Below are 25,296 nucleotides of genomic sequence, written 5' to 3' on the forward strand. Positions count from 1 at the left end.
CCTGTAGCTGCTGTCCTTAAAACAGCGAGAGCAGTCAAAGGTGGCCCAGCGGGAGCTGCAACAGGCAGCTGATGTCCGACAGCGTCACGGGGCTGGATTTGAGACCTGTTTCAGCTGAGCAGGGTCCAAGGGTGCACAAGGGAGCACCGTGACCTCCACTTCTTTCTCTGGAAACCTAGAAATACAAAGGGGAAGCTACAAATCTGGTTCCCTTGGCATGTTAGCTCACATGACCTAAACCTTCTGCACCCTCGCTCAGCGCTCTTCAGGGCTGAAGTGATTTGAAATGTGATGGGAATTGTGATTGTCCAGGAAATGGGGCTCTTTGGGCTTCCCCCTTGCCTCCAGCGAAGGTGAGGGAGCGTCTGCGCGTGTACGTGGAGCTGGAAGCCTTGCCCGGCCCTGGTTAGCTGCTGGATTTCAGCAGAAGCACGGGGTGCTCATCCTCCAGATGATACTGCTCTTCTCCCAGTAAAACCTTTACCTCTCTAACTTCAAGCTCTGCTGCATCTCCTTCAAAGAGCCGCTCTCTGTTTGAAGGCTGGGTGACTGAGGCTTTGGGAGTTTCAGCCCCTGGATTTGCGCTGGGAGCAGTAGGATGTGTGGCTCCGGTGCCCTACAGCTGTTCCCAGCCTGTGAGTTGGTGCGCGTAGTCCCAGCAGCGTGATATTCGGAGCGTTCCCTGGGAATATGTCACTTGGCTTCTGCAGGTGCCATCTCCATTTGGGTTTTTTTAATGCATGGTTGTGCATTTATACAATTGTGTCTGTAAAAGCCTGTAAGTGAAGTGAGTTTTATCTTTGCACTGATAAAAACCGTGAAAGGAAGAACTCTTGCAAATCCAAAACTCTTTTTCCAGGACAGGCCCTTGGAGAACGCTGGGTTCAGGGCTCTTTGAGGTGCCCCAGGAGCAGGCTGTTGTTGCTGCCTTGCAGCTGAGGTGTTTGTGCCCCTGTTGTGTTCAGGTTTCTGTTGGGGATTTTGGAAAAACCAAGTCAATGAGGTGTTAACGGCAGGGAGAGGTAAGCCTCTCTTGAAAATGTGAGGCGGAAGTTATGTGTTAGAGCAGGGAGGGGGGGAAAAAGAAATAAATCCCTTTTTGAAACGAGTGTCCGCAGGTGCTCCTGCGCTGGTTGAATAAATTTGTTTAAAAAGTGTCTTTAAAGCAGTGCGTCTGCATGAGGGAGTCCTTTCTCTGTCACCAGTGCTGTTTAAATAGGTAAGGCCAAAAAGAAGAGAGGGATAAGCAAAGACTGGTGGGTGACCGATACCAGTCTGTAACTCACTGGGAAATATCCCGGGCGTGCGTAATTCGGTTTTGTAGTGTGCGATGGGCTGGGGGAGCAGGCAGCCTGGGGGTTAACGTGAAGGTGAGTGAGGGCAGGCAGGGCTGGGGCAAAGTAGTCCCTCACCCTCTCAAGGGCTTGCACCAGCGCTGCAAGGTGGGCTTGCACCTCCTGGTGAAGTCTCCAGGGAGGAGATCTGCAGCTTGCTGCCCCTGGGAGAGAAGTCTGAGGTGTGCGCCCTCGCCGCTGGCACGGCACTTGGTGCGGGTGCTTTCTGATGGGAGCATCCCTAATTGGGGGAAGTCAGCTTGGCTAATTCGGACCGGGTCGGTTTTTATCTGAGGGGATTTAGGGAGCATTCCCACGAACGGCTCTGCCGGAGCGCGGCCGGTCTCCAGAGGGGTGGCTAACAGCTGGGGACAGTAATTTCTTCCAGATCCAGCAATGCTAGGAGAGGATGTCTGTCAGGAATCCCAGTACAGATGTACTTAGGAGACTCTCTAAGAAAAGGGCTACTTCCCCCCACACAAACAAGGGAATAAATCAGCCCTTGTGTACAAGCGTAACCAAAGATGAAAACTTGAGGATTGTCTTCAGCATAAAACGCTTCCTTTATCAGTTGGTGTTCTGGCAGGGATTTAAATTCACAACTGCGTTTACCTCCGGCGCAGTGAAATACTCACGGGCCTGTAAAAATGGGAAACGGATTCCTTTTCCGTTGCCCCAGTTGTACTGAACTATCTCCCCTCCTCCCATGTTTCTCTGTTAGCACTCATTAGGAGTGAATTATCTGTCTCCCTTACAGCCCAACTTGCACAAATCTATCGGTTGTAGGAGGAGCAAATCTGATGTTTCAGTGGCATGTTTTGGATCCGGGACAGATGTTGCCCAAATAGATCTTCTCTGGCGTGCCTCTCTTGAAAACTGATACCAACCTTGCTTTTTGAGCAGAAGTCATATACAGAATCTCTTCTTTTTGGGACTAGAAGCACGTGGGCTTCCCAGGAACCAGAAGTGAGCTAGTTGTTCCTCCTGACCCCTAACTCTTACCTTCCTGGTCTGTTCTCTCCTCAGCGTGGCACGATGAGGCGGCGTTACGAGGACGACGGCATCTCCGATGATGAAATTGAAGGGAAGAGGACGTTTGACCTCGAGGAGAAGCTGTCCACCAACAAATTTAACTCCACCTTCGTGGTCTTCATGGAAGGCAAAGGTTTGTCTTGGGACCGCTGTGCTGCAGCGTGTGCTACTGCTGTCAGTAACCAGACAGCTGCTGTGGTTGGCCGCTTCTCTGGGGAGGCATGGTGTGAGGTGACCTTTCCCTGAGCCTTTCGTAGAAAGCTAACAGTGCTCTGGTGCGTCTGACTACACCCAAAGCCTCCCTGACTGCCAACTCGAAGGGCGGTTACGAGGCAGTTGTGGTGTTAATGAAATCCTTTCCCGCTGTCCTGCGTTTTGCTGCCTTTTACTTTCCGTCCTTCTGTAATGTTGGGAAAACTGCCTGCCGTGCACACCAGTGCTGTGCTGTAAACCGCTTCACTTGCCTAACCCAAGTGGTGCAGAGCAGGTGAGGGTCGTTTCTGCCCGCTTCCCTGCGTGTCCTGCGGCAGTCCCCAACCAGTTTGGAGGCGATGTGAGGCGTATTGGTGGAGGGTTGGCTCAAGCCTGCTAAGCTCCTGGGCCGGGGGAGCTGGTAACAGGGAGCATGTGTGGGACATTTCATGGAAGCCGCTCGATCTGGAGAGCGACGAGCCGGTCTGCAGTGCTGCAGACTTGCTGGGCCACATGGCAGCCAGGAACAAGAGGCTTCGCCTGGGTCAGTACCTGTAATTGCAGCCACATGTCTGCGAGATGCTTAGTTCAAAGACTGTGTGGGATCTCTCTCCTTTCACCACGCATACAGTGCAGTGGGATGTCTTTTCATCGCACTGAGGCAGCGCGAGCCTCGTGAGGATTTACTGTGAGGGAGGAGCATTTCTTCAAGGCGTCTCTTGCTTGGCTGTGAGCTTCTTAGGGAAGCGAGGACCAAAAACTGCGCTGTTCCCCTGTCTGGTGCAGCCTGTTGGAGCAAACTTCTCCATCCCTTGGGGGCCTGCCTGAGGCTTGTCAGCAGTGCACGCCGTGCCGCTCACAAAACTGCTCCAAAGGAGTTCCAGGATCTCCAAAGGGATGTAAGAATAGCGCAGAACAAGATTTGCTTTCTCTGGCTAGCCTTAGCAGAGAAATAGGAGGAGGTTCCTGAGTCTCAACCGCCCAGGGCCCTGAACAACCTGATCTGAGTCTGAAGTTAGTTTGCTGGGAGCAGGATCGAACTAGAGAACTCCAGAGATCCTTTCTATCCTCAGTTTGTCCGCAGTCCTCTGAAGGAGTCTTCCCTAACACCTTCCCTCTTCTTTTTTTCCACACACCAGACTTCACAGTTGAATACATCCAGCGAGGTGGCCTGAGAGACCCTCTCATCTTCAGGAGCTCTGATGGCCTGGGGATAAAGTAAGTGTCAGGGGCACAGAGCGGTGGATGGCTCTGGCCCGATTTCTTTCCTCTCTCCACGTTGTGCAGGATCTGATCCTGGTAGCTGGATCCATGCTCTGCTGAACTGGCGTGACTGTGTCCTGTCCACACCGTTCTTTACATGCAGTGAGCAGAGAAGTCTCTTCCACCTCAGCTGTCCTGTTCTCACTGTTGGACTTAAAATGAGGACTGAATTGGCTGTAGTTTATCGCAGTTCACCCAAATGTCTGGAAAGTCCTGCTGCTGCTCTGATGCAACATCTGGCTGGATTTCTTTCCTGGTAATATAGGTATTTATTGCCAGAGAGTCAAGCAATTTGTAGTATTCCTGGCATTTTCCAGAATTCCAGCCTGATTTGCTCAACACTGTTACTTCTAAACTGCCCTCTCTCTCTCTTGCTGCAGTAAGTCAGTTAAGGTTTACGGCTTTGAGCGTAGAGCTATACTGCTGCAAGACTTTGTGCTGTTTTATGCTGTTCGTACAAAGACTCTATGGCATGGTAAATGTAGTTTTAAGGCAGGTAATACTACACCAAAACATTACAGCCGTCTTTTACAAAATTAAAAAAAAAAAAACCTGATCCGATCCAGTGTTTCTGCGGGGTCAGTGTGTTTTGGTTTTGATTAATACAAAAGTTAGAGGAGTAAATTAACCCTAGCAGACTTTGTCAGAGCCGGTATCGGCAACTTCCTCAGCTGGCTGTGAACAGATGGGCAACACCTCACCCAGTGCGTGCCGTACTGTGGTGAATTAGATAGGAAATTGTGCTGGGCTCGGTTTTAACTGCTGAGCGACTTGGGAGGGCACAGATTTGCTACTGAGGATTACAGCGTGGGTGAAACTGGATTTCTCCTGAGCTTTTGGTTATTTCTCTGGGTCAAGAGCTGCTTGAATGGCTGCCCACCCGTTCTGCCTGTGACAGCAGTGTTTGTACGGAGAAGTACGCCAGTACAAACAGTGAGAGTAGTTATGCTGTGTCAGTGAAACACTGCCTGTACTGGTCTGGCTACGTCCTCTATACTGGGATAATTCTTACGAGCAGTCTTTAAAATGAGAGCTAGGATTGCTTAGCTCAAGACTTGCTTGCTCGCTTACCAGAAGCCGCTGTTCAACAGCTCACGCTCTAGAGATGTTGTATCCTGTTCCTAAATCTGCTTCCCTAGCTGGAAGTTGGGCCCAGTGTTTCACCCCAGCACTCAGCCCGGACCTGTGCCCCCAGAAATCTAGTTCTGTGGTCTTCACCCACATCCAAGAGCCGAAAACCAGCACAGTCGTTTCTTCGGAGTGCCAGTACTGGGGCTACAGGTGGGAAGGGGCTGTCACCAGAAGCACTTTGTGAATTTTTTTAACAAGGTGTTTGTCCTGCAGGATGCCAGATCCAGACTTCAGCGTGAACGATGTGCGGCTGTGTGTCGGTAAGTGTCCGGGGACCACGGTCCGCCCCTGCTGCGCCCTGGGCGGATAGGGAGGAATGGGGAGAGTCATCAGGTTTATCAAAGCTAGAGATCTGGTTTTGTGGCTCGCCCAGTGTGCAACTGGTTGAACCTGAGCCGTCCTTAGCCAGTGGGTCACAACTCTTACCTGCTTGAGTCTAGTTTGACCTGAAGCAGCTTCTGTTTCACTGTGGGTATGGAAGAAGATGAAGTTGTGGGAGAGGCCAAGACGTTGCACATGTGTAGGTGGGTTCTTTGAGGAAGGGTCCCGTGTCTCTTCTGGGTGGTTCCACTGTGCGCAGGGACGGTTCCAGTGACGTCTGTCTGTTCTGCCAGGGAGCCGACGGATGGTGGATGTCATGGATGTGAACACGCAGAGGGATATTGAGATGTCCATGGCGCAGTGGGCACGCTACTACGAAACGCCAGAGGCCGAGCGGGAGAAACTTTATAATGTCATCAGCTTGGAGTTCAGCCATACCAAACTGGAGAACCTGGTGCAGAGGCCTGCTACGGTGAGTGTGGTTCTTCTTTCCCCAGGAATGTGCATCCCTCAGCTGTAGTGACCGTGGTCATGTCCCTGCCGTATCCTTCTGCAGAGAGCTGACTTGTTCACTAGCTCTCAGCAATTAGAGAAATCAAGGTGATTGGCTGAGGAATAATTAGGGTGAAGTAACCTACTCCTGCTGGCCGGTGACCAAGAACAGGCACAGAGTTTGAACAAGCGCGCGAGTCTGAGTAGAGAGGTCAGATTTGTGTTCAGCCACAGTGAGTGCTGGGGACAGGATGGGGACGCTGGCTTCCAGCCTCTCCCAGTTAGCTGATTTCACTGCTTGCCAAGACCTTAGCTGTCATTCAGTCTTGGGCCTACCTGCCCTCTCAGTGCTGTGCGCTGCGCTGCTCTGATGCTTGGTGCAGAGCCTTCTCCTGCGTCCTGCAGCAGCTGTCAGCTCTGCCGTGACCAAAGAGTGGCGCTGGGCAGGGGCAGCTTGCCGTAACGGCCAGGCAAAACTCCAACAGAACCGAAATCGGACTGCAGCGCTCAGCAATGCTTGCTGCGTTTTGAGAGAGTAGCTGAAACCTGGATGCTGGTCGAGCTTTGTGGTTTCCTTGCTGTTTGGAAACCGTGGTCCTGTTTGGACAGCAACCCCGTGTTCACCTGGGGCTCTCAGCGTGGCAGGGAGGGTTTCTGATGCAAAGTGCTGAAACCTCTGAGAGCAGAGGAGGCCAAGACTGGAAGAGGAGCAGGGGGAAAACGAGTTGCCCTTCTTGAAGCATGGAAGATGGGATGGACATCCGGAACTCCCTCTGCAGTCGGTGGAGAGGAAGGGACGGCTCTGTAGGGTCTTTCACTTCTCTCTGTTAACTGTAGAGGGAGTCTGGACGTCCCTGCCTGCTTTGGCTGTCCTGAAGCTTAGCCAGTTGAATCCCACCCTAGCAGACGCTGCCCTCAATGTTTTTTATGTAAGCCCAGTGCACAGCAGTTCCTGCCTAGCCCCTGAGTGGAAGACCAGCATCCCAGTACCATCCTTGGGATCTTGCTGTGGTGTCTGCTGCTTGTGTGAATTCAGAGGCTCTGCTGCACAGCAACTGGCATCAGAACTGCTGGTCCTGAGTGCTTTACGTGTGAGACTGCACCAGCGGCATCGGGAAGGTTACTGGGCGTGTGGGGGACAGAAAGGGGGTGTCACAGCCATTCAGCTGTCACCAGGGCTTCCTGCCCTTCCTTGGTCCTGTCGTTTGTTGTGGGTGTGCTCTGAGCTGGGCTGGCTGGCAGCCTGTGCGCTGCACCGCAGTGCCTTTGGGCCTGGTGCAATGCTGCGTCTCACGGGCTGCGCGTGAGCTGTGGGCTTACCAGGCAGGAAGCAGGTATTGGAGCTTCCAGGACAGCCTGAGGGTAGCAAAAGGGGTTACTGTGCCCCCTTCGTCTCTCCTCATGTCTCCCGTCTTTCTGCTGTAGGTGGATCTGATTGACTGGGTTGACAACATGTGGCCCAGACACCTGAAGGAGAGTCAGACAGAATCTACGAATGCCATCCTGGAGATGCAGTATCCAAAGGTGCAGAAGTAAGTGACTTCCCGAACTGTTCCAGCGGTGGCAGGGAGGAAAGCCTCTCCTGCAAGAAAACCACCCAGGGCAGAAGCAGTTTGTACCGAGGGGAAGCGGGAGGAAGAGTCTCCCCACTTATTTCAGCGGGTGACGCTTGTAATGACGCTGAAGTTAATTATTTAAACCCTTGCTGAACGCCATGCGGACAGGTAGTCACGTGGCTTCTAGAAGCTCGCTGTGCTTTGGGGAAACTCTTGGTGCTCACCGCCTTGAGACATCTGGAGTCAGCTGAGCTGCCAGACGCTGCCCGTCCTGGTCTGTAGGCCAGACCTGTCCCGTGGGGGTTTCTAGAGCTGCCGGGTATGTGAGGATGGAAGCTCTCCTCTGCCTGGACTAATCTTTTTTGGGGGATGTGATATAAATGCTAAGTGAGCTCTCCTGCCAACCACCACCTCCTTTCAGCTAAAGTGCTTAGCACTGCACTGATTGGCTTCTGGCACTGCTCTGAGACATTGGCCTGGGTTTGGGCAGCCCGTTCCCTTTGAATACGTTCTGTCTGCTCTGAAACATGTATCACCGCTAATTTCCACCTCGCCATTGTCCTGTTTTCCACCAGGTACTGTCTGATGAGTGTCAAGGGCTGCTACACCGATTTCCACGTGGACTTCGGTGGCACTTCTGTGTGGTACCACATCCACCGAGGGGGAAAGGTAGGAGGACACTCCCTGTGGGGTGCTTTAGGAGAGTGGCTTTTACTGTCTTCTCTTGACAGCCCTTGAAAATTCAGGTCTCAGGCAGTGAATTGAAGTCTTTCCGCCCTAAACTTTTTGATCTGAGGTTCTTGGAAGTAGTTCAGGCCCTCAGAGGTCCACCAGAGACAGACTGAAAATGTGTGCTGTAGAGATGATGCAGGGATTTCCCTGTGCCGGGCATCCGTCACCCTAGCTGTGTGTTGTACCGGGGCCTGGCTTGGAAAGAATCTGTCTGGAAGGGGGTCTGGGATGGTGCCAGTCCTCCCACTTGCTCTTGGGCACGGTGAGGTGCACCTTAAGCTCCCCTTATGGGTGGAGATGTGTTTGTTTTCTTAACTTTTAGAGCGAGCCTTGGACAGCCTTAGGATTGGCAGCCCTTTCCTTTGTAGCTGCTGCAAAGGAAGTGTCTGGCTGGAGGCTGGATGGGCTCCCTCCACAGTCAGTGAAGACAGATCTCTAGGAAAAAAAAAACAGCTCTTTTCACTTCTTTAGGACAAATCCTGGGCAATTAGCAATTATTCTGTCCCGTCTTTCTCCACTGACAGACTAGTTTCAGGGAAGGCAGCAAGTACGCAGGTAGATATCTCTTTTGTCTCTAATGCTCCGGTGTCTTTGGGCTCTGTATCTCTTGACACTGATGTAAATAACACCTTACAAAGCAGCCCAGGCCCAGTCTACCTGTAGTGCTCAGTGTGTCGGGTCAGGAAGGACCTTGATCAGCAGCTTGCCCTCTCAAATGGGATAGCTCACTAGGAATTTCTGCAGATTTGCATCCTCTGAGTGGGGAGAGGAAGAGAATTAGATGTCTGGCAAGGGAGCAAGGCGGGTTTGGAAGCAGCAGGAGGCAGTCCGTAGCTGTTAATTATGCAATGATTGACATTCGTGTGTTGTTTTTATTTGCAGATCTTCTGGCTGATCCCTCCTACACCCCAGAACCTGGAGCTCTATGAAAACTGGCTTCTCTCCGGGAAGCAGGGAGACATTTTTCTTGGCGACAGAGTGTCAGAGTGCCAGCGCATCGAGCTCAAGCAGGGCTACACATTTGTCATCCCCTCAGGTACCGCAGGGTGGGCAGGCACATCCTGTCCTTTCCGGGGTTGTGGCAAGAGGCTGAAACTCCTGGGACACTTCTGAGATCGCTGCAGAGTTGCGTTCAAATTGCGAAGTAAGGAAGGGAGCCAGCGTGTGAGTTTGAGAAACAAGGTGACTGCTCTGGACAGAGGGAAAGAGCATCGAAGTCTGCGTGAACTAGCGATAGCAGAACTGGAAATAGCATAGCTAGAAGCCGATGTTGGAAAACGCTGAAGCCCAGTAGGGAGCTGGGAAGCAGCAACGTGGAGAGTCTTGCAGATAACCGCTTTGCAGAGGGCTTCACCAAGGAGACTTTGAGGTTGGGAGGGAGAACGCTCTCAAGAGTTAAGGAAAATCTTTAGCCTGACTGGGTTCAGCAAGCAGAATAATTGGAGGGCGTCAGCGCTGTCGTGCATGCAGTTAGCACACTGCTGGGCTAGAAAACTGCAGAGGCAGAAGAGAGGAGACAGGTGAAACAGCAGCTCAGGTTGGTCGTTTGCAAGGACTGGCTCACGGCCACCTAGGATGTGATGCAGACCTGGGATGTCTGCAAGATGGCGTGCGGGCACTAGGGGAGGCTCCCTTGTAAGGAGAAAGATTGTTGGACCCCTTTCGAGGCTTCTAATAAAACCGTTGCGTAAAAGTTGTGTCCGTAAGACCGTCTCAGACGGCAAAGGATGCTGTAACTTGCCCCTTCATCTCCCAACAGTACGGGGAAAAAGCTACACATACCCCTGTAGCTTACAGCAAGGAACAAAAAGCACCAGGGACTGCACAAGTTACTCATTTTTATCCTGGTACCACAACTGACGCTTCTTTTGAAATGAGTGGCCTTGCCCTAAGCAGACCCATGCTGGAATTCCCAAAATGTTGGGCTTGGCTGGATTGCCTTGGAGATAACAGAGCTGAGTCTAGAGTTGCTTGGAGGGTTCTTTAATTGTTGAACAGACTTTGGAAGACTGTTTTCCTTGCTGCTGGTGTTGTTAGGCCTAATGCAGCTAGGAGGCAGCTTTATAGAGACACCAGGATGACAAAAAGCTTTGGACAGGAGGTGGATACTGGCGCGTGTGTCACAATGGGAGGATGCGAGGCCAGATTCAGGTGTATTTAAGTGCCTAAGTACAAATCTGTCTCTAGCTCTTAGGTGGGTCAACTGAGCTGGGTGTTGAGTAATTCAGTAGTGACGCTTCAGGAGGGGTGGACGTTGTTGCTGTAACACAGTGATGTCTGCTCTCCTCGAAGAACTGGAGCCTCTGGTCCCATCCTAGCCCCTTGCTGCTGAAAAGCAGAGTTTGTAAGAGACTGGAATTAGTAGGGACTCTCAGCTGTGAGACTCTGACCTCACCTAGTCGCTCGGAAGGATACTTCAAACTCTGCTTTCTCTCCAAGGTTGGATCCATGCTGTGTACACTCCCATGGACACGCTGGTTTTCGGAGGCAACTTCTTACACAGCTTCAACATCCCTATGCAGCTCCGGATCTACAGCATCGAAGACCGCACGCGGGTAAGGACCTGCGGGAGAGCTGGGCGGACGTGGCCTCCTGGGATGGTGGGGAGGGCGCAGGCAAGTTGAGTCTCACCCTGTGACAGATTGCTCGAGCTCCAGCGAGATGTCCTCACTTGCTAAATGTACATGTGGGAACTTGGGCAGAGGGACAGCCTGTGATGTGCTCTAAGACTTGTTATCTTCCTTCATACTGGTTCCAGTCTGATACCGGGCTTTCGAGGGTCTGGAAGCCTCGCTGTGATTGTGATGAGGACCTTACCTGGCTGTCGTCTGCTGCTGTGTGGTGTTGATCTTAGACCTTGATGTGGTCTAAGATAACTAAAACTAAGGGCTTGCTGAGGTCCTGAGCAGGGAACGCTGTTGGCAAGCGGGTGTTCTCGCTTGCTCCTTGTGCAGACGCAGGTCCTGCAGTGCTCAGCACGTGCAGAGAAGCCTGAGGACACGCCTGGGCTGTGATGGACAGGCTGGTGGCCTCTCCGAAGCAGTTCAGGGTGCTGCAGCGGGCAGGACCTGTGGGTCGGCACTCAGGTGTCAGGCTATCATCCAGACCAGCTGAGACACACGTAGAATAACGGGACGTGTACCTGCTGCACCCTGGGCAGCGTAGCCTCGGGAAGCTGCGAGGCAGGCGGCGAGGTCAGGGGCATCTTCTGCCTGCGTGGGAATTGCTGGCTCTGATGTGACAGAGCGCCGATAGCGCTTGGCTAAAGAGCCAAGCTGGTAACACCTCTCCTAATAGACCAACCCTTTCCCTCTCCCTGTACAAATCCCCACACAAAAGTGGCATCTTCCACTTTTTTTTTTTTTTTTCTTGTCCTAACGAGAAGGAGGTCTGTGGGGGAAGAGCTGCAGCCCTAACAAAGGAAAAATGTTAATGGCTTGGAATTGAGTAGCGCCTGGTCTCTGCTCTGCCTGGTGATAATACCCTTCAAGGAGAATTACATCAGGCTGCCAGAAGCACGAATGATGCTGTTAAACACGCACACGCGTTTCCTGTCTCTCAGGAGGAGACCGGTCTGGTTTGAGGCAGCAGTGATTAAGAGCAGCCCTGTGGTGAGGGAAGTCCGAGCTGATCCCTTTGCCTCTTTTTTTGCAGGTCCCAAATAAATTTCGTTATCCCTTCTATTACGAGATGTGTTGGTACGTGCTGGAGCGCTACGTCTACTGCATCACCAGCCGCTCGCATCTGACCAAGGACTTCCAGAAGGAATCGCTCAGCATGGGTAAGCCCCCTGCTTTTGTCCGGCTCTTACTCCTTCCTCACCCGTATCGACACGGTTTCTCGCATCCTGCTGCTGTGGGGTCCTGTGCGGCTCGGCAGCACGGAGGGCAGGGAGGGCTGCGTGGGAAGAGTTTGGGACCATCGCTTCCTCAATTTCACAAGGTGGTTTCTTTGGGTATTTCCTTCTTTTTTTGCTGTACTGGGGCGTTGCAGGCTGGCCGAAGGAGGCACGATTTATTTATTTATTTTCCTTTGAGCCAGAAGTCAAAACTAGCCAGATTTCTGCTTCCTCCTTTACCCCTGCAACAGACTGAGTTCCTTGCAGCTGCTAAACCAGCGTGCAGGTTCCCAGCCTCGCTGGTGCACACAAAGCCTTTAACAGAAGAGGCGGAGGGAAGTTGTAGTAACCGCGGCTGTGCTGTTGGCCGTGCGGCAGTAACGCTTTCTTGCTGATCAAGGCCTTCCTACGTGCAAAGTTTAAAGTGCTGTCAAGGTTACGTGCAAAGGAGTCTCTCGCAAAAGGAGCATTTGGGGTGATTTCTCACAGAGACCCTTCTTCAGAGTGGGAGAGAGCTGGATAGCCTCTGCCCAGGGCCCTGGAGGCAAATCTCTCTCTCCCCTAAGCGGCTGTAATTACTGCCCAGGGCAGGGAGGTTGGGCTAGGTCGTTAAAGGTCCCTTCCAGCCCAAACCATTCTAAGATGCTATGAAATACAATCTAGGGCTTTGCGCTCTCCTTCTCTGGAAGATTTTTCCCATGTCCTGTGCCTCGCCTTCCCACAAAATGAGCCAGGAATGGGAAAGGGTTTTAGACTGTCTGGCTGCTGTGCTCTTCTCTCACTCTTTCTCCATCGTGGCAGATATGGAGCTGAGCTCCTCAGACTCGGTAAACATGGAAGAGGAGGAGGAGGAAGAAGAAGAAGAGGATGCAGCAGGGAAGGAACCCAGGCGACCGGTCACAAGACGGTCCGTTCTCACCAGCCCCATAGCCAATGGTGCCAATGTGGACTATGATGAACTGGGCAGGAGCTGCCGGAGCAGCCTGCCGGGTCTGAAGAAGACCCCATCTATAGACTCTTCCGACTCCAGCCGGGGCTCCCAAAATGGCCAGGCCTGCGACCCGAACGGTGGCAGCCCGCGCAAGAGCAGGAGGGTGCACCTGACGCAGTTTGAGCTGGAGGGGCTGCGCTGCCTCGTGGACAAACTGGAGTCGCTCCCTCTGCACAAGAAGTGCGTTCCCACCGGCATTGAGGATGAGGATGCCCTCATCGCTGACGTCAAGGTATGTAGGCGTGCGGGAGCCGCGAGCGCTGCCATTCCTCGGGACTGTCAGCTTTCTTGCGGCGTTGGAGGTGGAAAGGCATTTCCCCTGCTTCACCCTGACCTTACCCCCGTCCTGGGGCAAGGAGGTGATGTGTCTGCAGGCTTGGTGTCCTCCTCTTCCTCTACGTGAGGTCAGTGTCACACAGCAGGTGCTGAGGGACTGTGGCAGGTGCCCCAGGTAGATTTGGCCGTGTTTCTTTGGGCTCTTTGCGCAGGATGTGACCTTGGGCTATACGCGTAATTTGGTTGGTTGTTTTTTTTACCCTGCCCTGCTTTACACCCTGAGCTGCGTCTGCCAGACCTGTTGAGCTGACTCCATGAGCTTTGATGTTTTAGTCCTTTCAGCACTGAAGTGAGAACAGCAGCCTCAGTATTCCCCAAAATTCCATTTTAGTCCCTAAAACCACTGCTGCCTTTTGCCTCCTTCCTTGCTGGTGATGATGTGTTCAGCTGCGTGCCTGTACTGAGGCTGATATCCAGACACAGTCATGGCTGTATCCTGGTCTTTGCCATCGTGGTTTTTTTTTCTACGTGTTGTCTCCTCACTTTTTTTGAGTCATTTGGTAAATCTGGCGCTCTGCTGTGTTTGGAGCAGGGTGGGCTCTGGTGGAGTTTGGCTGAAGGAGCGGCGACTAGGTGCTGTTCGAGGTCTTCTGTGGCTTTTTCAAGCGCGCTGTGTGTGTGTCGTGGCCTTTGAGCACGCCGCGCGCGTGCTTCTGAGCCACCACGGTGAGGGGACCTCAGCCCTACCGCGGACCGCGTGATGCTCTGGAGAAACTCAAGCTTTGAGCTGAGAGCATGGTGTTTCACCCTTGCGCTGAGAAAGGGAGGCTGGTGGTGTGTGTTTGGAAGGCAGAACGTTAAAGGTTGTCAGCGTTCTGCTGGGTTTTGAGACCTGGTCCAGAGGACTTGTTATGTTCTGGAGCTGATGGGTGTGGTTTTGATGTGACCCACCAGCCCTCTGTCCAGTTGTACCTCGCGGACGAGCTGCGCTGAAAGTCCCTGCAGTCTGGTCAGGACAAAGAGCTTCCCTGAAGGACTTGCTGCTTGAAGCTGGTTGTCCTCTGAGGTTGAGAAGTGCCCTGAGCTGCAGGACTCCGTCCCTCAGGACTAGCAGCCTCCCAAGTAAAACCTGTGCTAGAGGCTTCCGTATAACCCCCTCCTCTCATAGCTTTTGTGTTCTTGCACGACTCCTAGCCAGCTCTCCCAGAACACAGCCCTACCACGGCTGTGTGTAAGCACAGCCCTTCCCTTCTCCAGTCTCCTTCTGATTCTCCTGCCGTCACTGCCAGCTCCGAGCCGTGATCCGTGTGGGATCCCTCGTTCTGCCCCCAGACCTGGAGCCCTTCCGCTCGTCTGCTATTTCTCTTTACGCACTAGAGGAGAACTACAGCCTGCTCCACTTCCAGTGAGTAAACGGAAACCTGCGCAGCATCTTAGCCTGGCTCTGGGGCCATGGGTGTGCAGCAGGTACCAGATGAGGTCATTAACGGACCTGTGATCTGGCCAACAGGACCGTTAAGAAGGACTTGCTTTAGAGAAGCACAGAATCAACACATTTTCAGCGCCATCGCTACATAAACGTGTCCAGTTAGGCAGATGCGGCGTGGCGGGAGGCTTTTAGGGCTGTGGCCTGTGTGTTCGTTTGGTCTGTCTGCTGCTTGAGATCAGATTGCGGGGGGTTGTCGTCGCAGAGCCTGCACGTGCAGGTAGTGAGTGACCTGGCACCTCGATCTGCCTGCCACATCAAACTTCCTGCCGCGCATCCTGCCGCCCTCTGCTAACCAGTGTCCCCAGGCGCACAGGAGCGGGCGCAGACCGGGCAAACGCTGCCTTGTCCCACTCCTGTGTGGTGATCATGATGTCAAGATGTCCGTATGTTGGGTCGTGTGGAGAAATACGCTTCTGTATCCTCCCATGTATTGAGCCTGGAGCCGTCACATGGTGGTATGTGGCGCTTTGGATGTGACAAAGGTGAGCTTCCAGCTCCGTGGCAGGAGGGATTTCACCAGGCATCTTAAATAGGAAGAGCGTGTTGCCACCTCTGCCTCTCCTTAACGTTTCTAGCTTTGCCTGACTCCCTCAGAAAGCTCCTGGTGATACCACGTTGCTGCCTTCTGAACCGGTGACTGAGAGCTGCTCTCCAGTGGCTTAAATGGAGGGTCTGCAGAAGTCAGGCACGACTTCTAACACTGCCTTGGGTCAAGATCTGCCTTCGGGAAATGAGGTTGTGAACACGTCATGTTGTGGCGCTGATGTCTCGCTGAAAGATCTCCATGTGTTTGGTGATGTGCGTGGTCTGGACTGAGGTCATTGGAAGGATCATTGGCAAAGAGGGAACTTCTGAGAGGTCCCATTGTCTTCTGGCTGCTTCTGTCCATCACTTCTGACCCCTCTTGGGTTGTGCTGGTTTCTCTCATTTAGATTTCAGAGGAGCAAGATGGTTCATGAGGCTCTGGAGCTGCCAGACCTGCTCTTGGCTGACTTCTGGGGAGCTGAGCCCACATTTGAGCCCCACGGCCTGAATAATGGGCACAAACTGGTTGGTTTTGGGCTCTGCATGGAGGTGTTGAAGCACCAAGCGTTGTAGAAGCCAGAAGAGCTTCTAGAAGTGCAGATCCTGTCTCCAGGATCTCAAACCTCTGGTCTGGCACTGCCCACGCACCTGGCTCCGTGTTGTGCTGCGTCTCCCCGTGATCAGAGACATCCGTAAACGCGTGTTACTGTACTCACCTACCTGGTCTGCTCCTCCTGTGGGTCACATCGGCCCGAAACGTTCCCCGTGCCTCATGCTCAGGAAATCTGCCAGCTGCGATCTGCCTTCCCAAGACAGTTTGTTTCTCCAGGTGCTCACGTCAAAGAGAAACAGCAAACACATCAGCTTGCTGAAGCCCAGGGGATGTAAAAACGCCGATGAGCGTCCTTGGGAGGAGTGAGTGGTCTCGAGGCACGCCGCTCCTTCTCCATGGCTATGGGGAGAAGGCGCATGGTCCCCCGTTTGCGGCAGAGCAATGAGGCATGGAGAACTTGGTGAGGAACGGGGGCTGCTGCTTCCGTGATCGCTGACCGAATGGGAGCACCACAGCCTGGAGCACGGCGGGGCCGAAGACCCTCCGCTGTCCAGGCGTCACCTCGGCGTGCCGTTTGCCCCGCTTGACCTTGGCAGCGTGACGGAGGAGTCGCCCTGGGCGTCCCTAGCGCGATGCAGGTGGCGAGGTGTGCGGAGAGCCCATGCTGGGGGCCCGAGGGTGTCGTTGGCGGTTCGGTCGGTGACAATCTGGACTCAGATGTCTGGTCAGCGTGGCCCGGTGGCTTCCTGGGCTTTTCAGGGACGGGAGGGACAAAAGCCGTAGTTGCCTGCAGATGCTTTGGCTGCATCAGGAGTGGGAGCAGTCGCTGTTCTCCAGTACTGCCACTTTATTTCAAGAGTTTCCTCCATTTTAATTGCAGTAGCCTGGAGCTGGAGTTGGGGAGGGGGTCTCGGGGAGCTGGAACTGGTTGGGGACACCTTACCTCGCCCAGTATGGGTTTGTCCCCCTCTAGTGGTTAGGTCACCGGTGGCTTTGGGACCACAGCGGTTCCCGAACTTGGCTGACGGGATGCTTGTCAGGGGAGACTTGTGCCTCCACGTCGGGAGGGTGCGGGTGCAGTCCCTGCAGCCCGCGTGTTTTGGGGTTCTCACCCCCCTTGCCTTGATTTTTAAAAAGCCCTGCTCACGCCAGCGCCGTTTCCTAGATCCAGGTGAGTTCAGCTTCCGGCAGGAACCCCAAAAAACCGCTTCGGAGCAGACAAAAGAAAAGCATCGGGGAGGCTGTGGGCGTGAGCGAGGCGAGCCGGCGCTGAGGCTCTCCCCAGCCTGCCCCGACCCTGGGGAGCCTGGCCCCGACATCTCCGATTGCGGTGCCGGAGGGAGGGAGGAAGGTGGGCCGCGCCGCCCGGGCCCCTGCGCCAATCCATGCGGCGCCAACCGTCCGTCCCGGCCCCTCCCGGCTCTGCAGCAGAACGGCTCTGCCCTCTGTTCGTTCGTTCGCTTTTTCTCTTCTGCCATCTTCCCGTTGCAAAGCATTGCTGGGAACCGCATGTGGGTGACGCAGCAGCATTGTTTCAGGCTCAGGAAGCTGCCGCCGCCGCTGCCCAAGGGCTCGGGAGGAACACGCGGCCGCCGGTGCGGCTGCCGGAGCCGGGGAGGAGTCAGGGGCGCTCGGGGCGGGGGGCTCAGCCGCTCCCCCGGCCATGTCCCCGAAGACCGAGGGTCCGGTTCAAGTCCGCTCAGAGTGAGCCAACCCCCGGAGGTGTCTGGGGAGAGGGGGGGGCCCCAACCCTCGCAGTGCGGGCACCGAAACAAAGAGGGCTCGGCAAACTTCGCCCCAGAGTCTCGGCGGCTCCAGAGGCGCAAGGTCAGGCAGTTGGCAAGGGCTGGCGGGACGGGGAGGGGACGCGGGGATGCTCCGGGCTCAGCCGAGGTGGGAGGGGACCCGTGGGGGGAACCCTGTTTTCCTGGAGGGGTCCCCGGCCGCCGCTTGGGCTCACCTCTCCTCTCCTTGGGGTGCCGAGCTCCTGCCGGCCGCGGGGGGAGCGTGCGGTGCGCTCGCAGCGTCCCCTCCGCCTTGTCCTGTGATGAGGGGGTCGGCGAGGACGAGGGGGGCTGGCGCCCACCCCGACTCCGAGCCAGACGCAGCCGCAGGACCCCGGGTACCCCCCACCCCGAGCCCCTTGGCCCCCCCGACTGGACGCGTGCCTCAGCCACCGCCACCCCCCGCAGTGCCCTGGGCAGGGGGGGACGCTGCGGTTCCCCTGCCCACGCACGCATTTTGTGCGTGAGCCCCCCAGCCCCTGACCTTTCCTTTCAGCGTGCGCTGGCGGGGAGGCGGAAAGTCCGTAGGCAGCACGCCGCGCTGCCGGGGAGCGGAGGGGTGGCTGCGGCTTCCTGCCTCCCGCAGCCGCCCGAAAAAAGGGCGAGGGAGTGCCGGAAAGCTGCACCGGGCCGGGGCGTTTGGCAGCCCCGCGGGGGACGGTAGCCGCCCCCTGCCCTGGCCCCGTTTCGGCAGCGGGAAGCACGGAGAGCGTGGGGATGCCGGCAGGAGTCTCCTGCCAGCGTAACCATGGTAACGGCAAGTAAATAAAGCACCTTTTGCAACCGGCAAATTCGGTGGGGAATGGTCAGTGTCGCGATGCAGAGGAGCGAGATCGGGGTGAAACGGCCGGGGTGAGCGCAAGGAGCCCCTGGCCGCCGTAGGGCGGCGTGCCCGTCCGGTTGGTGCCGAGGGATCTCTCGTGTCAAAGTCGAAGCCCGAGGCAGCGCGGAGGAACCGCTCCGGGCTACCCAGCAGCTTGCACCGGGCTACCGAGGGGATGCCGGGGCGCTGCACCCTCCAGCTGCACCGGGGACGTAGGGACAAGGGACCCTTGTGCACCCTCCCCTGTAAAATCCCCCTGGATTGCAAAAGCTTGGCGCTCTCCCCCTGCCACCGCAGAGAGCGGGGGCCTCGGGGCTGAAACGCGGTTGATGAAAGCGCTCGCGCGGATCGACTCGACGGAGCTTGTCTGTCTGACGCGGGGAGGGATGGTTGCTCGCGGGCGTGGGTAGAGGAGGGCTCCTTCCCAGCCGCGTTTGAAGCGTGCTGGCCTCGGCATCTGGTGGGAGCCTTGTTTCGCTCTGCTCACACCTGTGCTTTTTGTCTGTTCGTTTTTGTTTTTTTTTTTTTTTCCCCTCCCCCTCCTCTCTCTCCATTAGCTGCTGCTAGAAGAATACGCGAACAGCGACCCCAAACTGGCACTTACAGGCGTCCCCATCGTCCAGTGGCCCAAGAGAGATAAGGTAGGAGCCGCGAGGAGGGGACCTGAGCGGGTACCGCGGGGTGGTTGAGCCGATTCCCTGCCCTCAGCCGCGTTGCCGCCTGTGACCGGTGCAGTGGCACCGCTTCCATACCCGCCTCGGGAGCCCGAGCCGGTGGGCAGAAAGGGAACGGCGCAGAGGCGACCGCCTCCGCAGCACTGTGAGGAAACCAGTTTGCTGGCGGTGGTGGAGGCCTCCCGCCATACCAGTTGCCCAGGCTGAGCTCGCTGGGCAGAGGGAGGCGAGGAGCAGCGTGCCGCCGGCTGGGCCGGCCAGACTTCCCCTCCGCAGGCTGCCTTCCCGCCGGGACAGCTGCCGCAGGTCACCGCTTCCTTCCTGCGGGGAGGCGTGTGGGAAGAGCGGGACCCCGTGGCACTGGGAAGGGTGGGTGACACCCCATCTGGGTGGCCGGAGACAAGCAAGCCTCTTACTGCCCTTTGGAGGTGCCTGCCCTGCCCAAGGGGATCCAGCCTGATTTCCCGGTCCTTCAGCAACACAAGCGTCTCGGGAGGGGGGAAAAGAGCGGCTGATCCGAGCTGAACGCAGCAGCTCACCCATCTCGCTTCCCTCTCCTGTTTCTGTTGTCAGCTAAAGCTCCAGGCCCGGCTGAGGGTGCGCCTGCCCACCATCCCCATCACCAAGCCGCACACCATGAAGCCGACCCCTCGCCCGACACCCGTCAGGCCTACGGTCTCTCCCATCGTGTCAGGCGCCAGGCGGAGGCGGGTGCGGTGCCGAAAATGCAAGGCTTGCATGCAGGGCGAGTGTGGCATGTGCCACTATTGCAGGGACATGAAGAAGTTTGGCGGGCCTGGCCGCATGAAGCAGTCCTGCGTCCTCCGGCAATGCTTAGCGGTGAGTCCGCGGCCTGATCCTTCTCTCAGAAGTCTGCCGCAGCCTGGCAGCGTCTCTGTGTGGCCGATCAGGGTCAGACAGAGGAGGGCAACGACCAAAATTTGATTCCTGGGGGATAGCTGGCCCCTTCTCCGTGATTTGGGCCACGGGGGAGAGAAGGAAAGAGGGAAGGCTGTCCCACCTTGCCTCGGTTTCACTCCTGCTTTCCTTTGTAGCCCAGGCTGCCTCACTCGGTCACGTGTGCACTTTGCGGGGAGGTGGATCAGAACGAGGACTCGCAGGACTTTGAGAAGAAGCTCATGGAGTGCTGCATCTGCAACGAGATTGTTCACCCCGGCTGCCTGCAGGTGAGCAGCGTGGGCGCCGGGGCGGAGCGGGCTCGGCCCTGGGGAAGGGCTGCTGCTGACTGCGTGCTTCTCCTTCGCAGATGGACGGGGAAGGGCTGCTCAACGACGAGCTCCCTAACTGCTGGGAGTGCCCCAAATGCTACCAGGGTGACGACGGAGAGAAGGGCCAGGTAGGGGCGAGCTGCGCTGCGGCAGGGCAGGACGCGTGCCCTCCGTCCCGCTGCGTCTTGTTCAACCGGGCCAGGCCGCGTGGGTGGGCTGGAGGGCAGGCAGACACCAGTGCTGTCCAGGGAACCAGTTTGGCGGTGACAAATGGGAGCCGGGGTCATTGGGGGCGCAGCGCAGCAGCATTCAGGCCCGGTAGCATCCTGCCAGCAGACGCTGCCGCAGTCTGGTCCTGGGATCCCGCAGCGGGGTGAGCTGACGGACCCCTGCTCTGTCCCCGGCTCCCAGGGAGCCCAGCAGCAGGCCAAGGCCAAGCTCCCGCAGAGGCGGCAGGAGCAGCCGGTTTCCTCCGGCAGGCAGCAAGCGGACGGCGTGCGGCAGCATCTGGCCCGCTGGCAGCTGCCGGTGCTGCCCGGGACATCGGCCTACGGCTGCCGCGTCGCCTGTAGGACCGTGCCCGCCGCTGCGGGGGGAAGCGCAGCAGCTAAGGCGAGCCAGGTGGGCTGCAGCCACCCTGGGGCACCTTCTCCTGGGGGATGCGCATGTTTGGGGCGCACATCTGCCTGGTTCCTGGGTCCCCAGCACTTCAAGCAGATGTGGTGAGCACTCTTTGTCCCCACGGTGTCTTCTGCTGAGCTGTGATCCTGAGAGTTTCCAGTGCAAGAGGCAGGGGAACGTTAGGTGTGGAGTGGAAGCCACCCTCAACCTCAAGGGACACCTCTTTTTGTGAACGGGGAAGGAAAACATTGGTGGCTCATGTGGGGGAGCTCTGGTCCTGGTGGTACTGGGCACTGCTGGTGCTGCCAGCCTTGGGGAAGAGGAGAGGGGGATGCGTTCCCCAGGCCCACCGCGGCTCCGTCCCTGCTAACCTGCTGCCCCGCTTCCCCGCAGAAGCGGAAGGTGGAGGAGAGCGACGACGACACGGCGCAAGCCAAGGTGCTGCGGCCCTTGCGGAGTTGCGAGGAGCCCCTGACCCCTCCGCCCAACTCGCCCACCCCCATGCTGCAGCTGATCCACGACCCGGCGTCGCCGCGAGGCGTGGTGACGCGCTCGTCCCCGGGAGCCGGCCCAAGCGACCACCACAGCGCCAGCAGAGACGAGCGCTTCAAACGACGGCAGCTGCTGCGGCTCCAGGCTACCGAGCGAACCATGGTGCGGGAGAAAGAGAACAACCCCAGCGGCAAGAAGGAGCTGTCGGAGGTGGAGAAGGCCAAGCTGCACGGCTCCTACCTCACCGTGACGCTCCAGCGCCCCACCAAAGACGTCCACGGCACTTCCATCGTCCCCAAGCTGCAAGCCATCACGGCCTCCTCCACCAACCTGCAGCACTCCCCTCGCGTCGTCATGCGCCACGCGCCCGCCAGGATGCCCCTGCGGGGCGGCGGGGAGGAGGAGGCGGCCGCCGAGGAGGATGAGGAGGAAGAGGAGGAGGAGGACGAGAACGCGGAGGAAGCGGGGGCGGCCCGGCTGAACGGCCGAGGGGGCCGGGCGCAGGAGGGCGAGGAGAGCTGGATGCAGCGCGAGGTGTGGATGTCCGTCTTCCGCTACCTCACTCGCAGGGAGCTCTGCGAGTGCATGCGGGTGTGCAAGACCTGGTACAAGTGGTGAGTGTGGGGACGCGGGGCGGGGCGGGAGGGGGACCGTGACCCCTGGAGCGGGCACGGCCACCCCAAGCCTTGTCCCTGGTGAGCAGAACAGGGGGGACGGGATCTCCCTGGAGCTGGCGCTTGGGTCTTTATCGTCCCCTTCTGCCTTCCTCCCGTCCCCTCTGTTGGGGGACGGTGGCAGGCTGTGCCGTCACCTGAGCACCTGTGTCCCCCGCCGTGTCCCTGTGAGGTGCCGATGCCCTTTCCTCGCTCCCTTCCTCCCTGTCCCTCCTCGGCCTCCCAGCAGGCTGAGGCGGGGATGGGTTCTCTGGCTGGGAACGCCTGGAGGGGCAGCAGCAGCAGGCCTGAAGACAATGCTGGCACCGGGACAGCTGTGGATGGAGGGCCTGGGAACGGGCTGGGCTTGGAAACTGGGAGGTTTCTAACCGCCGAGCGGCGGGAATGGCACGGTGGGAAGGGACCGGCCCCGCTTTGATCAGCAGCCGGTGGGTGACGGGAGGAAAGTGTCCCCTCACCTTCGGGGGCACAGCTGAGCTGCCGCCAGGTCCTGGGTCTCCCCGGGCTCCCGTGGGAGAGGAGGAGTCTGTGCCATCTCCAGACTCCGTCACGGCTCCCGGCGAAGCAGCGAGCGCCGCTGAGGCCGTGGGGTGGGATCAGGCTGGGAGCGAGGATGCTTAAGATCTTTGCCCCGCTGGGGAGGAGCGCCCCGGAGGGGGTGAGCAGGCCGGCAGCCGCAACTCAGAGTCTTGTTACGTGGCAGCAAAACCCCGCTGGAGCTCTTCTGGGCATCCCTGGGTGGCCAGACACCCCCAGCAACCTCCCCGTGTGGCCAGTGAAACCAGGCAAACCGGCCTCGCGCTGCAGCTGGGGCTGCAGGAGGGCTGGGCTCCTCCCTGAAGCCAGGCCGCTCGCCCGTGTCTTGTCCCGGGGCGGGGGGGCTCTCGGAGCTCGACTTTCAGCCTTGTCCTCGTCCCCAGGTGCTGTGACAAGAGATTGTGGACAAAAATAGATCTGAGCAGGTGCAAGTCCATCACTCCCCAGGCGCTGAGCGGCATCATCAAAAGACAGCCGGTCAGCCTCGACCTCAGCTGGACCAATATCTCCAAAAAACAGCTTACGTGGCTCGTCAACAGGCTGCCGGGTGAGTTTGGGCTGGGGAGGGGTCCTGACGGCCGGAGCGCAGCAAGGGACAGGCTCTGCGGCCCCGTACCTGCCGGCAGGAGAACTCTGCGTGCCTGAATCGCGTCGCCCGCGATAGCGATGTGGCTTCCTGCTGCTGTCCTTCGGAGAGCCCAGCTTCCTGGGCAGGGAGGGGAGCTGCTTCTGCGTGTGCCTGGGGAAAGAAGGGTTGAGATCCGGGACTCCTCGGAGCTGACGGAGCCTGTCTGACTCGTAACCCTCTCTCCCGGCAGGCCTGAAAGACCTCATCTTAGCGGGCTGTTCCTGGTCTGCGGTCTGCGCTCTCAGTACCTCCAGCTGCCCCCTTCTCAGGACCCTCGATCTTCGGTGGGCAGTAGGAATCAAGGACCCTCAGATCCGGGATTTACTCACGCCGCCGACAGACAAACCCAGTAAGCTGTTGCCCAGGCTGCTGTGGGGCGAGGTGGTGACCGAGGTGGGGAACTGGAGGAGGGCGACGGCGGATCCGGAATACCCCAGCTCGGCAGGGCGGATGGTCCCGCGCTCAGCTTCTCCTCTCCCTTTTTGCAGGTCAGGACAATCGCAGCAAACTCCGCAACATGATCGATTTCCGGCTCGCCGGCCTGGACATCACCGACGCCACGCTGCGGCTGATCATCCGCCATATGCCCCTGCTTTCCCGCCTCGACCTCAGCCACTGCAACCACCTTACGGACCAGTCGGCCAACCTCCTCACGGCCGTGGGCTCTTCCACGCGCAACTCCCTCACCGAGCTCAACATGGCAGGTGGGTGCGCCGCTCTGGGTGGCCCAGGGCGGCCCGGCCACCGTCGTAAAGCGGCTTCTTCCTCCCAGGCTGAGGTGGGAGCTGAGCTCTGGCTTCGCGGAGGCTCACGCTCTTCCTCTCCTCACCCCGCAGGCTGCAATAAGCTGACGGACCAGGCCTTGCTGTACCTGCGCCGCATCTCCAACGTCACTCTAATCGACCTGCGAGGTTGCAAACAGATCACCCGCAAAGCCTGTGAGCACTTCATCTCGGACCTGTCCATCAACAGCCTCTACTGCCTGTCCGATGAGAAGCTGATCCAAAAAATCAGCTAGAGACCCTCCCCGGGGCAGACTGAGGAGAAGGAAAAGAGCCCATCCCACCCCTCTCGGAGAACCGCTCCTCCGCCTCCCCGCCTCGCCCTCCGTGTCCTGCCGCTGCCTCCCACCTGATTCGGCAGGCAGGGCCGTTGCTGGCCTCGCTCCACCGTCCTTCCTCCTCCTCCTCCTCCTCCCCCGGGACTTCTGCCGATGAAGATGTCCCGCCAGGCTTGGCCAGTACCAGAGGAGGAAACGGGCACACGGCAGGGAGCCTTGGCCCGGAGGCCGGCCGCTCCCACGGCGGAGGTTGTAATAAGAGATCTCTGTGCAGAGAAATGGGGCACCCTCTTCCTCACCCCCCTCCCCCCAAACCCCCCCCCAGCTTTTTTTCCCCCCTCCTCCTCCCCGTCGTCTCCTCGCCTTGAAACACTTCTCACTTCCCCGTTAGCACAAAGCTTGAGGGTCAAGGTCTCTCCAAGGAAGCGGGAGCAGAGCTGGAACAAAACGCGTTGCCCCTCCTCGCCTTGCGCTCTCGGCCCCCTTACGCTTTCCCTCCTCTGGGAAACCTGCAGGGGTTGCGATTGGGGGGGGGGGGGGAGGAAAAAAAAAAAAAAACAAACAACCCCCCCTCCTCTTCCTCCCACCCCTCCTCTTCCTCCCGCCGCTCTCCTGCATCCGGGCGGCTCTTTCCGCGTCGAGGGCAGAAATCCCACCGCCCGGGTGGCGCGGGATTCTCCGGCCGCTGGCCAGGAGCAGAGAGGTGTTGCAGCCCGCTGGGGTTTTTTTTGGGGGGGGGGTGGAGGGGGGCTCTTATCTGGGGAGGCGAGGCTGGGGGATGACGCGCTTCCACTTTCGGGCCAGCGCCGGCCTTCCCCTCTGTCCCGACGCGGAGGTGACGGCCGGGAGCAGGGGAGAAACCGCAGGTACATCAGAGCTCAGGGAGGACTCGGAAAAAAAAAAAAAGAGAAAACAAACAAACAAACAAACAAAAACCATCGGCCAGGGGTGAGTGAGCGCGCGGCGGGGGGGCCGGGAGCTGCCTCCTCTTCCTCCCCGGCTCCCTGCGCGTGTCCCCGGCACGGCGAAGCACTCTGGGGCCGGAGGGG

General features: G+C 57.7%; 1 protein-coding gene across 5 annotated transcripts in view; it reads left to right on the forward strand.

Annotated features, from left to right (window-relative positions):
* The window catches only part of KDM2A (lysine demethylase 2A), a 38,767-nt gene extending 14,038 nt beyond the window's left edge, over positions 1 to 24,729 (forward strand). For 3 of the 5 annotated variants that reach the window (XM_086750005.1, XM_086750007.1, XM_086750006.1), the window contains 19 exons: positions 2,361 to 2,499; positions 3,698 to 3,776; positions 5,166 to 5,212; positions 5,567 to 5,745; positions 7,191 to 7,297; positions 7,897 to 7,990; positions 8,936 to 9,089; positions 10,493 to 10,608; positions 11,708 to 11,834; positions 12,693 to 13,114; positions 18,890 to 18,973; positions 19,580 to 19,846; positions 20,062 to 20,193; positions 20,274 to 20,363; positions 21,250 to 21,962; positions 22,943 to 23,106; positions 23,378 to 23,536; positions 23,676 to 23,891; positions 24,024 to 24,729. In XM_086750005.1, the coding sequence (XP_086606131.1) occupies positions 2,361 to 2,499; positions 3,698 to 3,776; positions 5,166 to 5,212; positions 5,567 to 5,745; positions 7,191 to 7,297; positions 7,897 to 7,990; positions 8,936 to 9,089; positions 10,493 to 10,608; positions 11,708 to 11,834; positions 12,693 to 13,114; positions 18,890 to 18,973; positions 19,580 to 19,846; positions 20,062 to 20,193; positions 20,274 to 20,363; positions 21,250 to 21,962; positions 22,943 to 23,106; positions 23,378 to 23,536; positions 23,676 to 23,891; positions 24,024 to 24,205 (3,471 nt within the window). In that variant the 3' untranslated portion in view covers positions 24,206 to 24,729. The other 2 variants (XM_086750008.1, XM_086750009.1) reach the window with 2 other exon arrangements.
* The last annotated feature ends 567 nt before the right edge of the window (positions 24,730 to 25,296 follow it).

The sequence above is a fragment of the Chlamydotis macqueenii genome, chromosome 5 (genome assembly GCF_036417535.1).
Source record: "Chlamydotis macqueenii isolate bChlMac1 chromosome 5, bChlMac1.mat, whole genome shotgun sequence".
NCBI classification, from domain to species: domain Eukaryota; kingdom Metazoa; phylum Chordata; class Aves; order Otidiformes; family Otididae; genus Chlamydotis; species Chlamydotis macqueenii.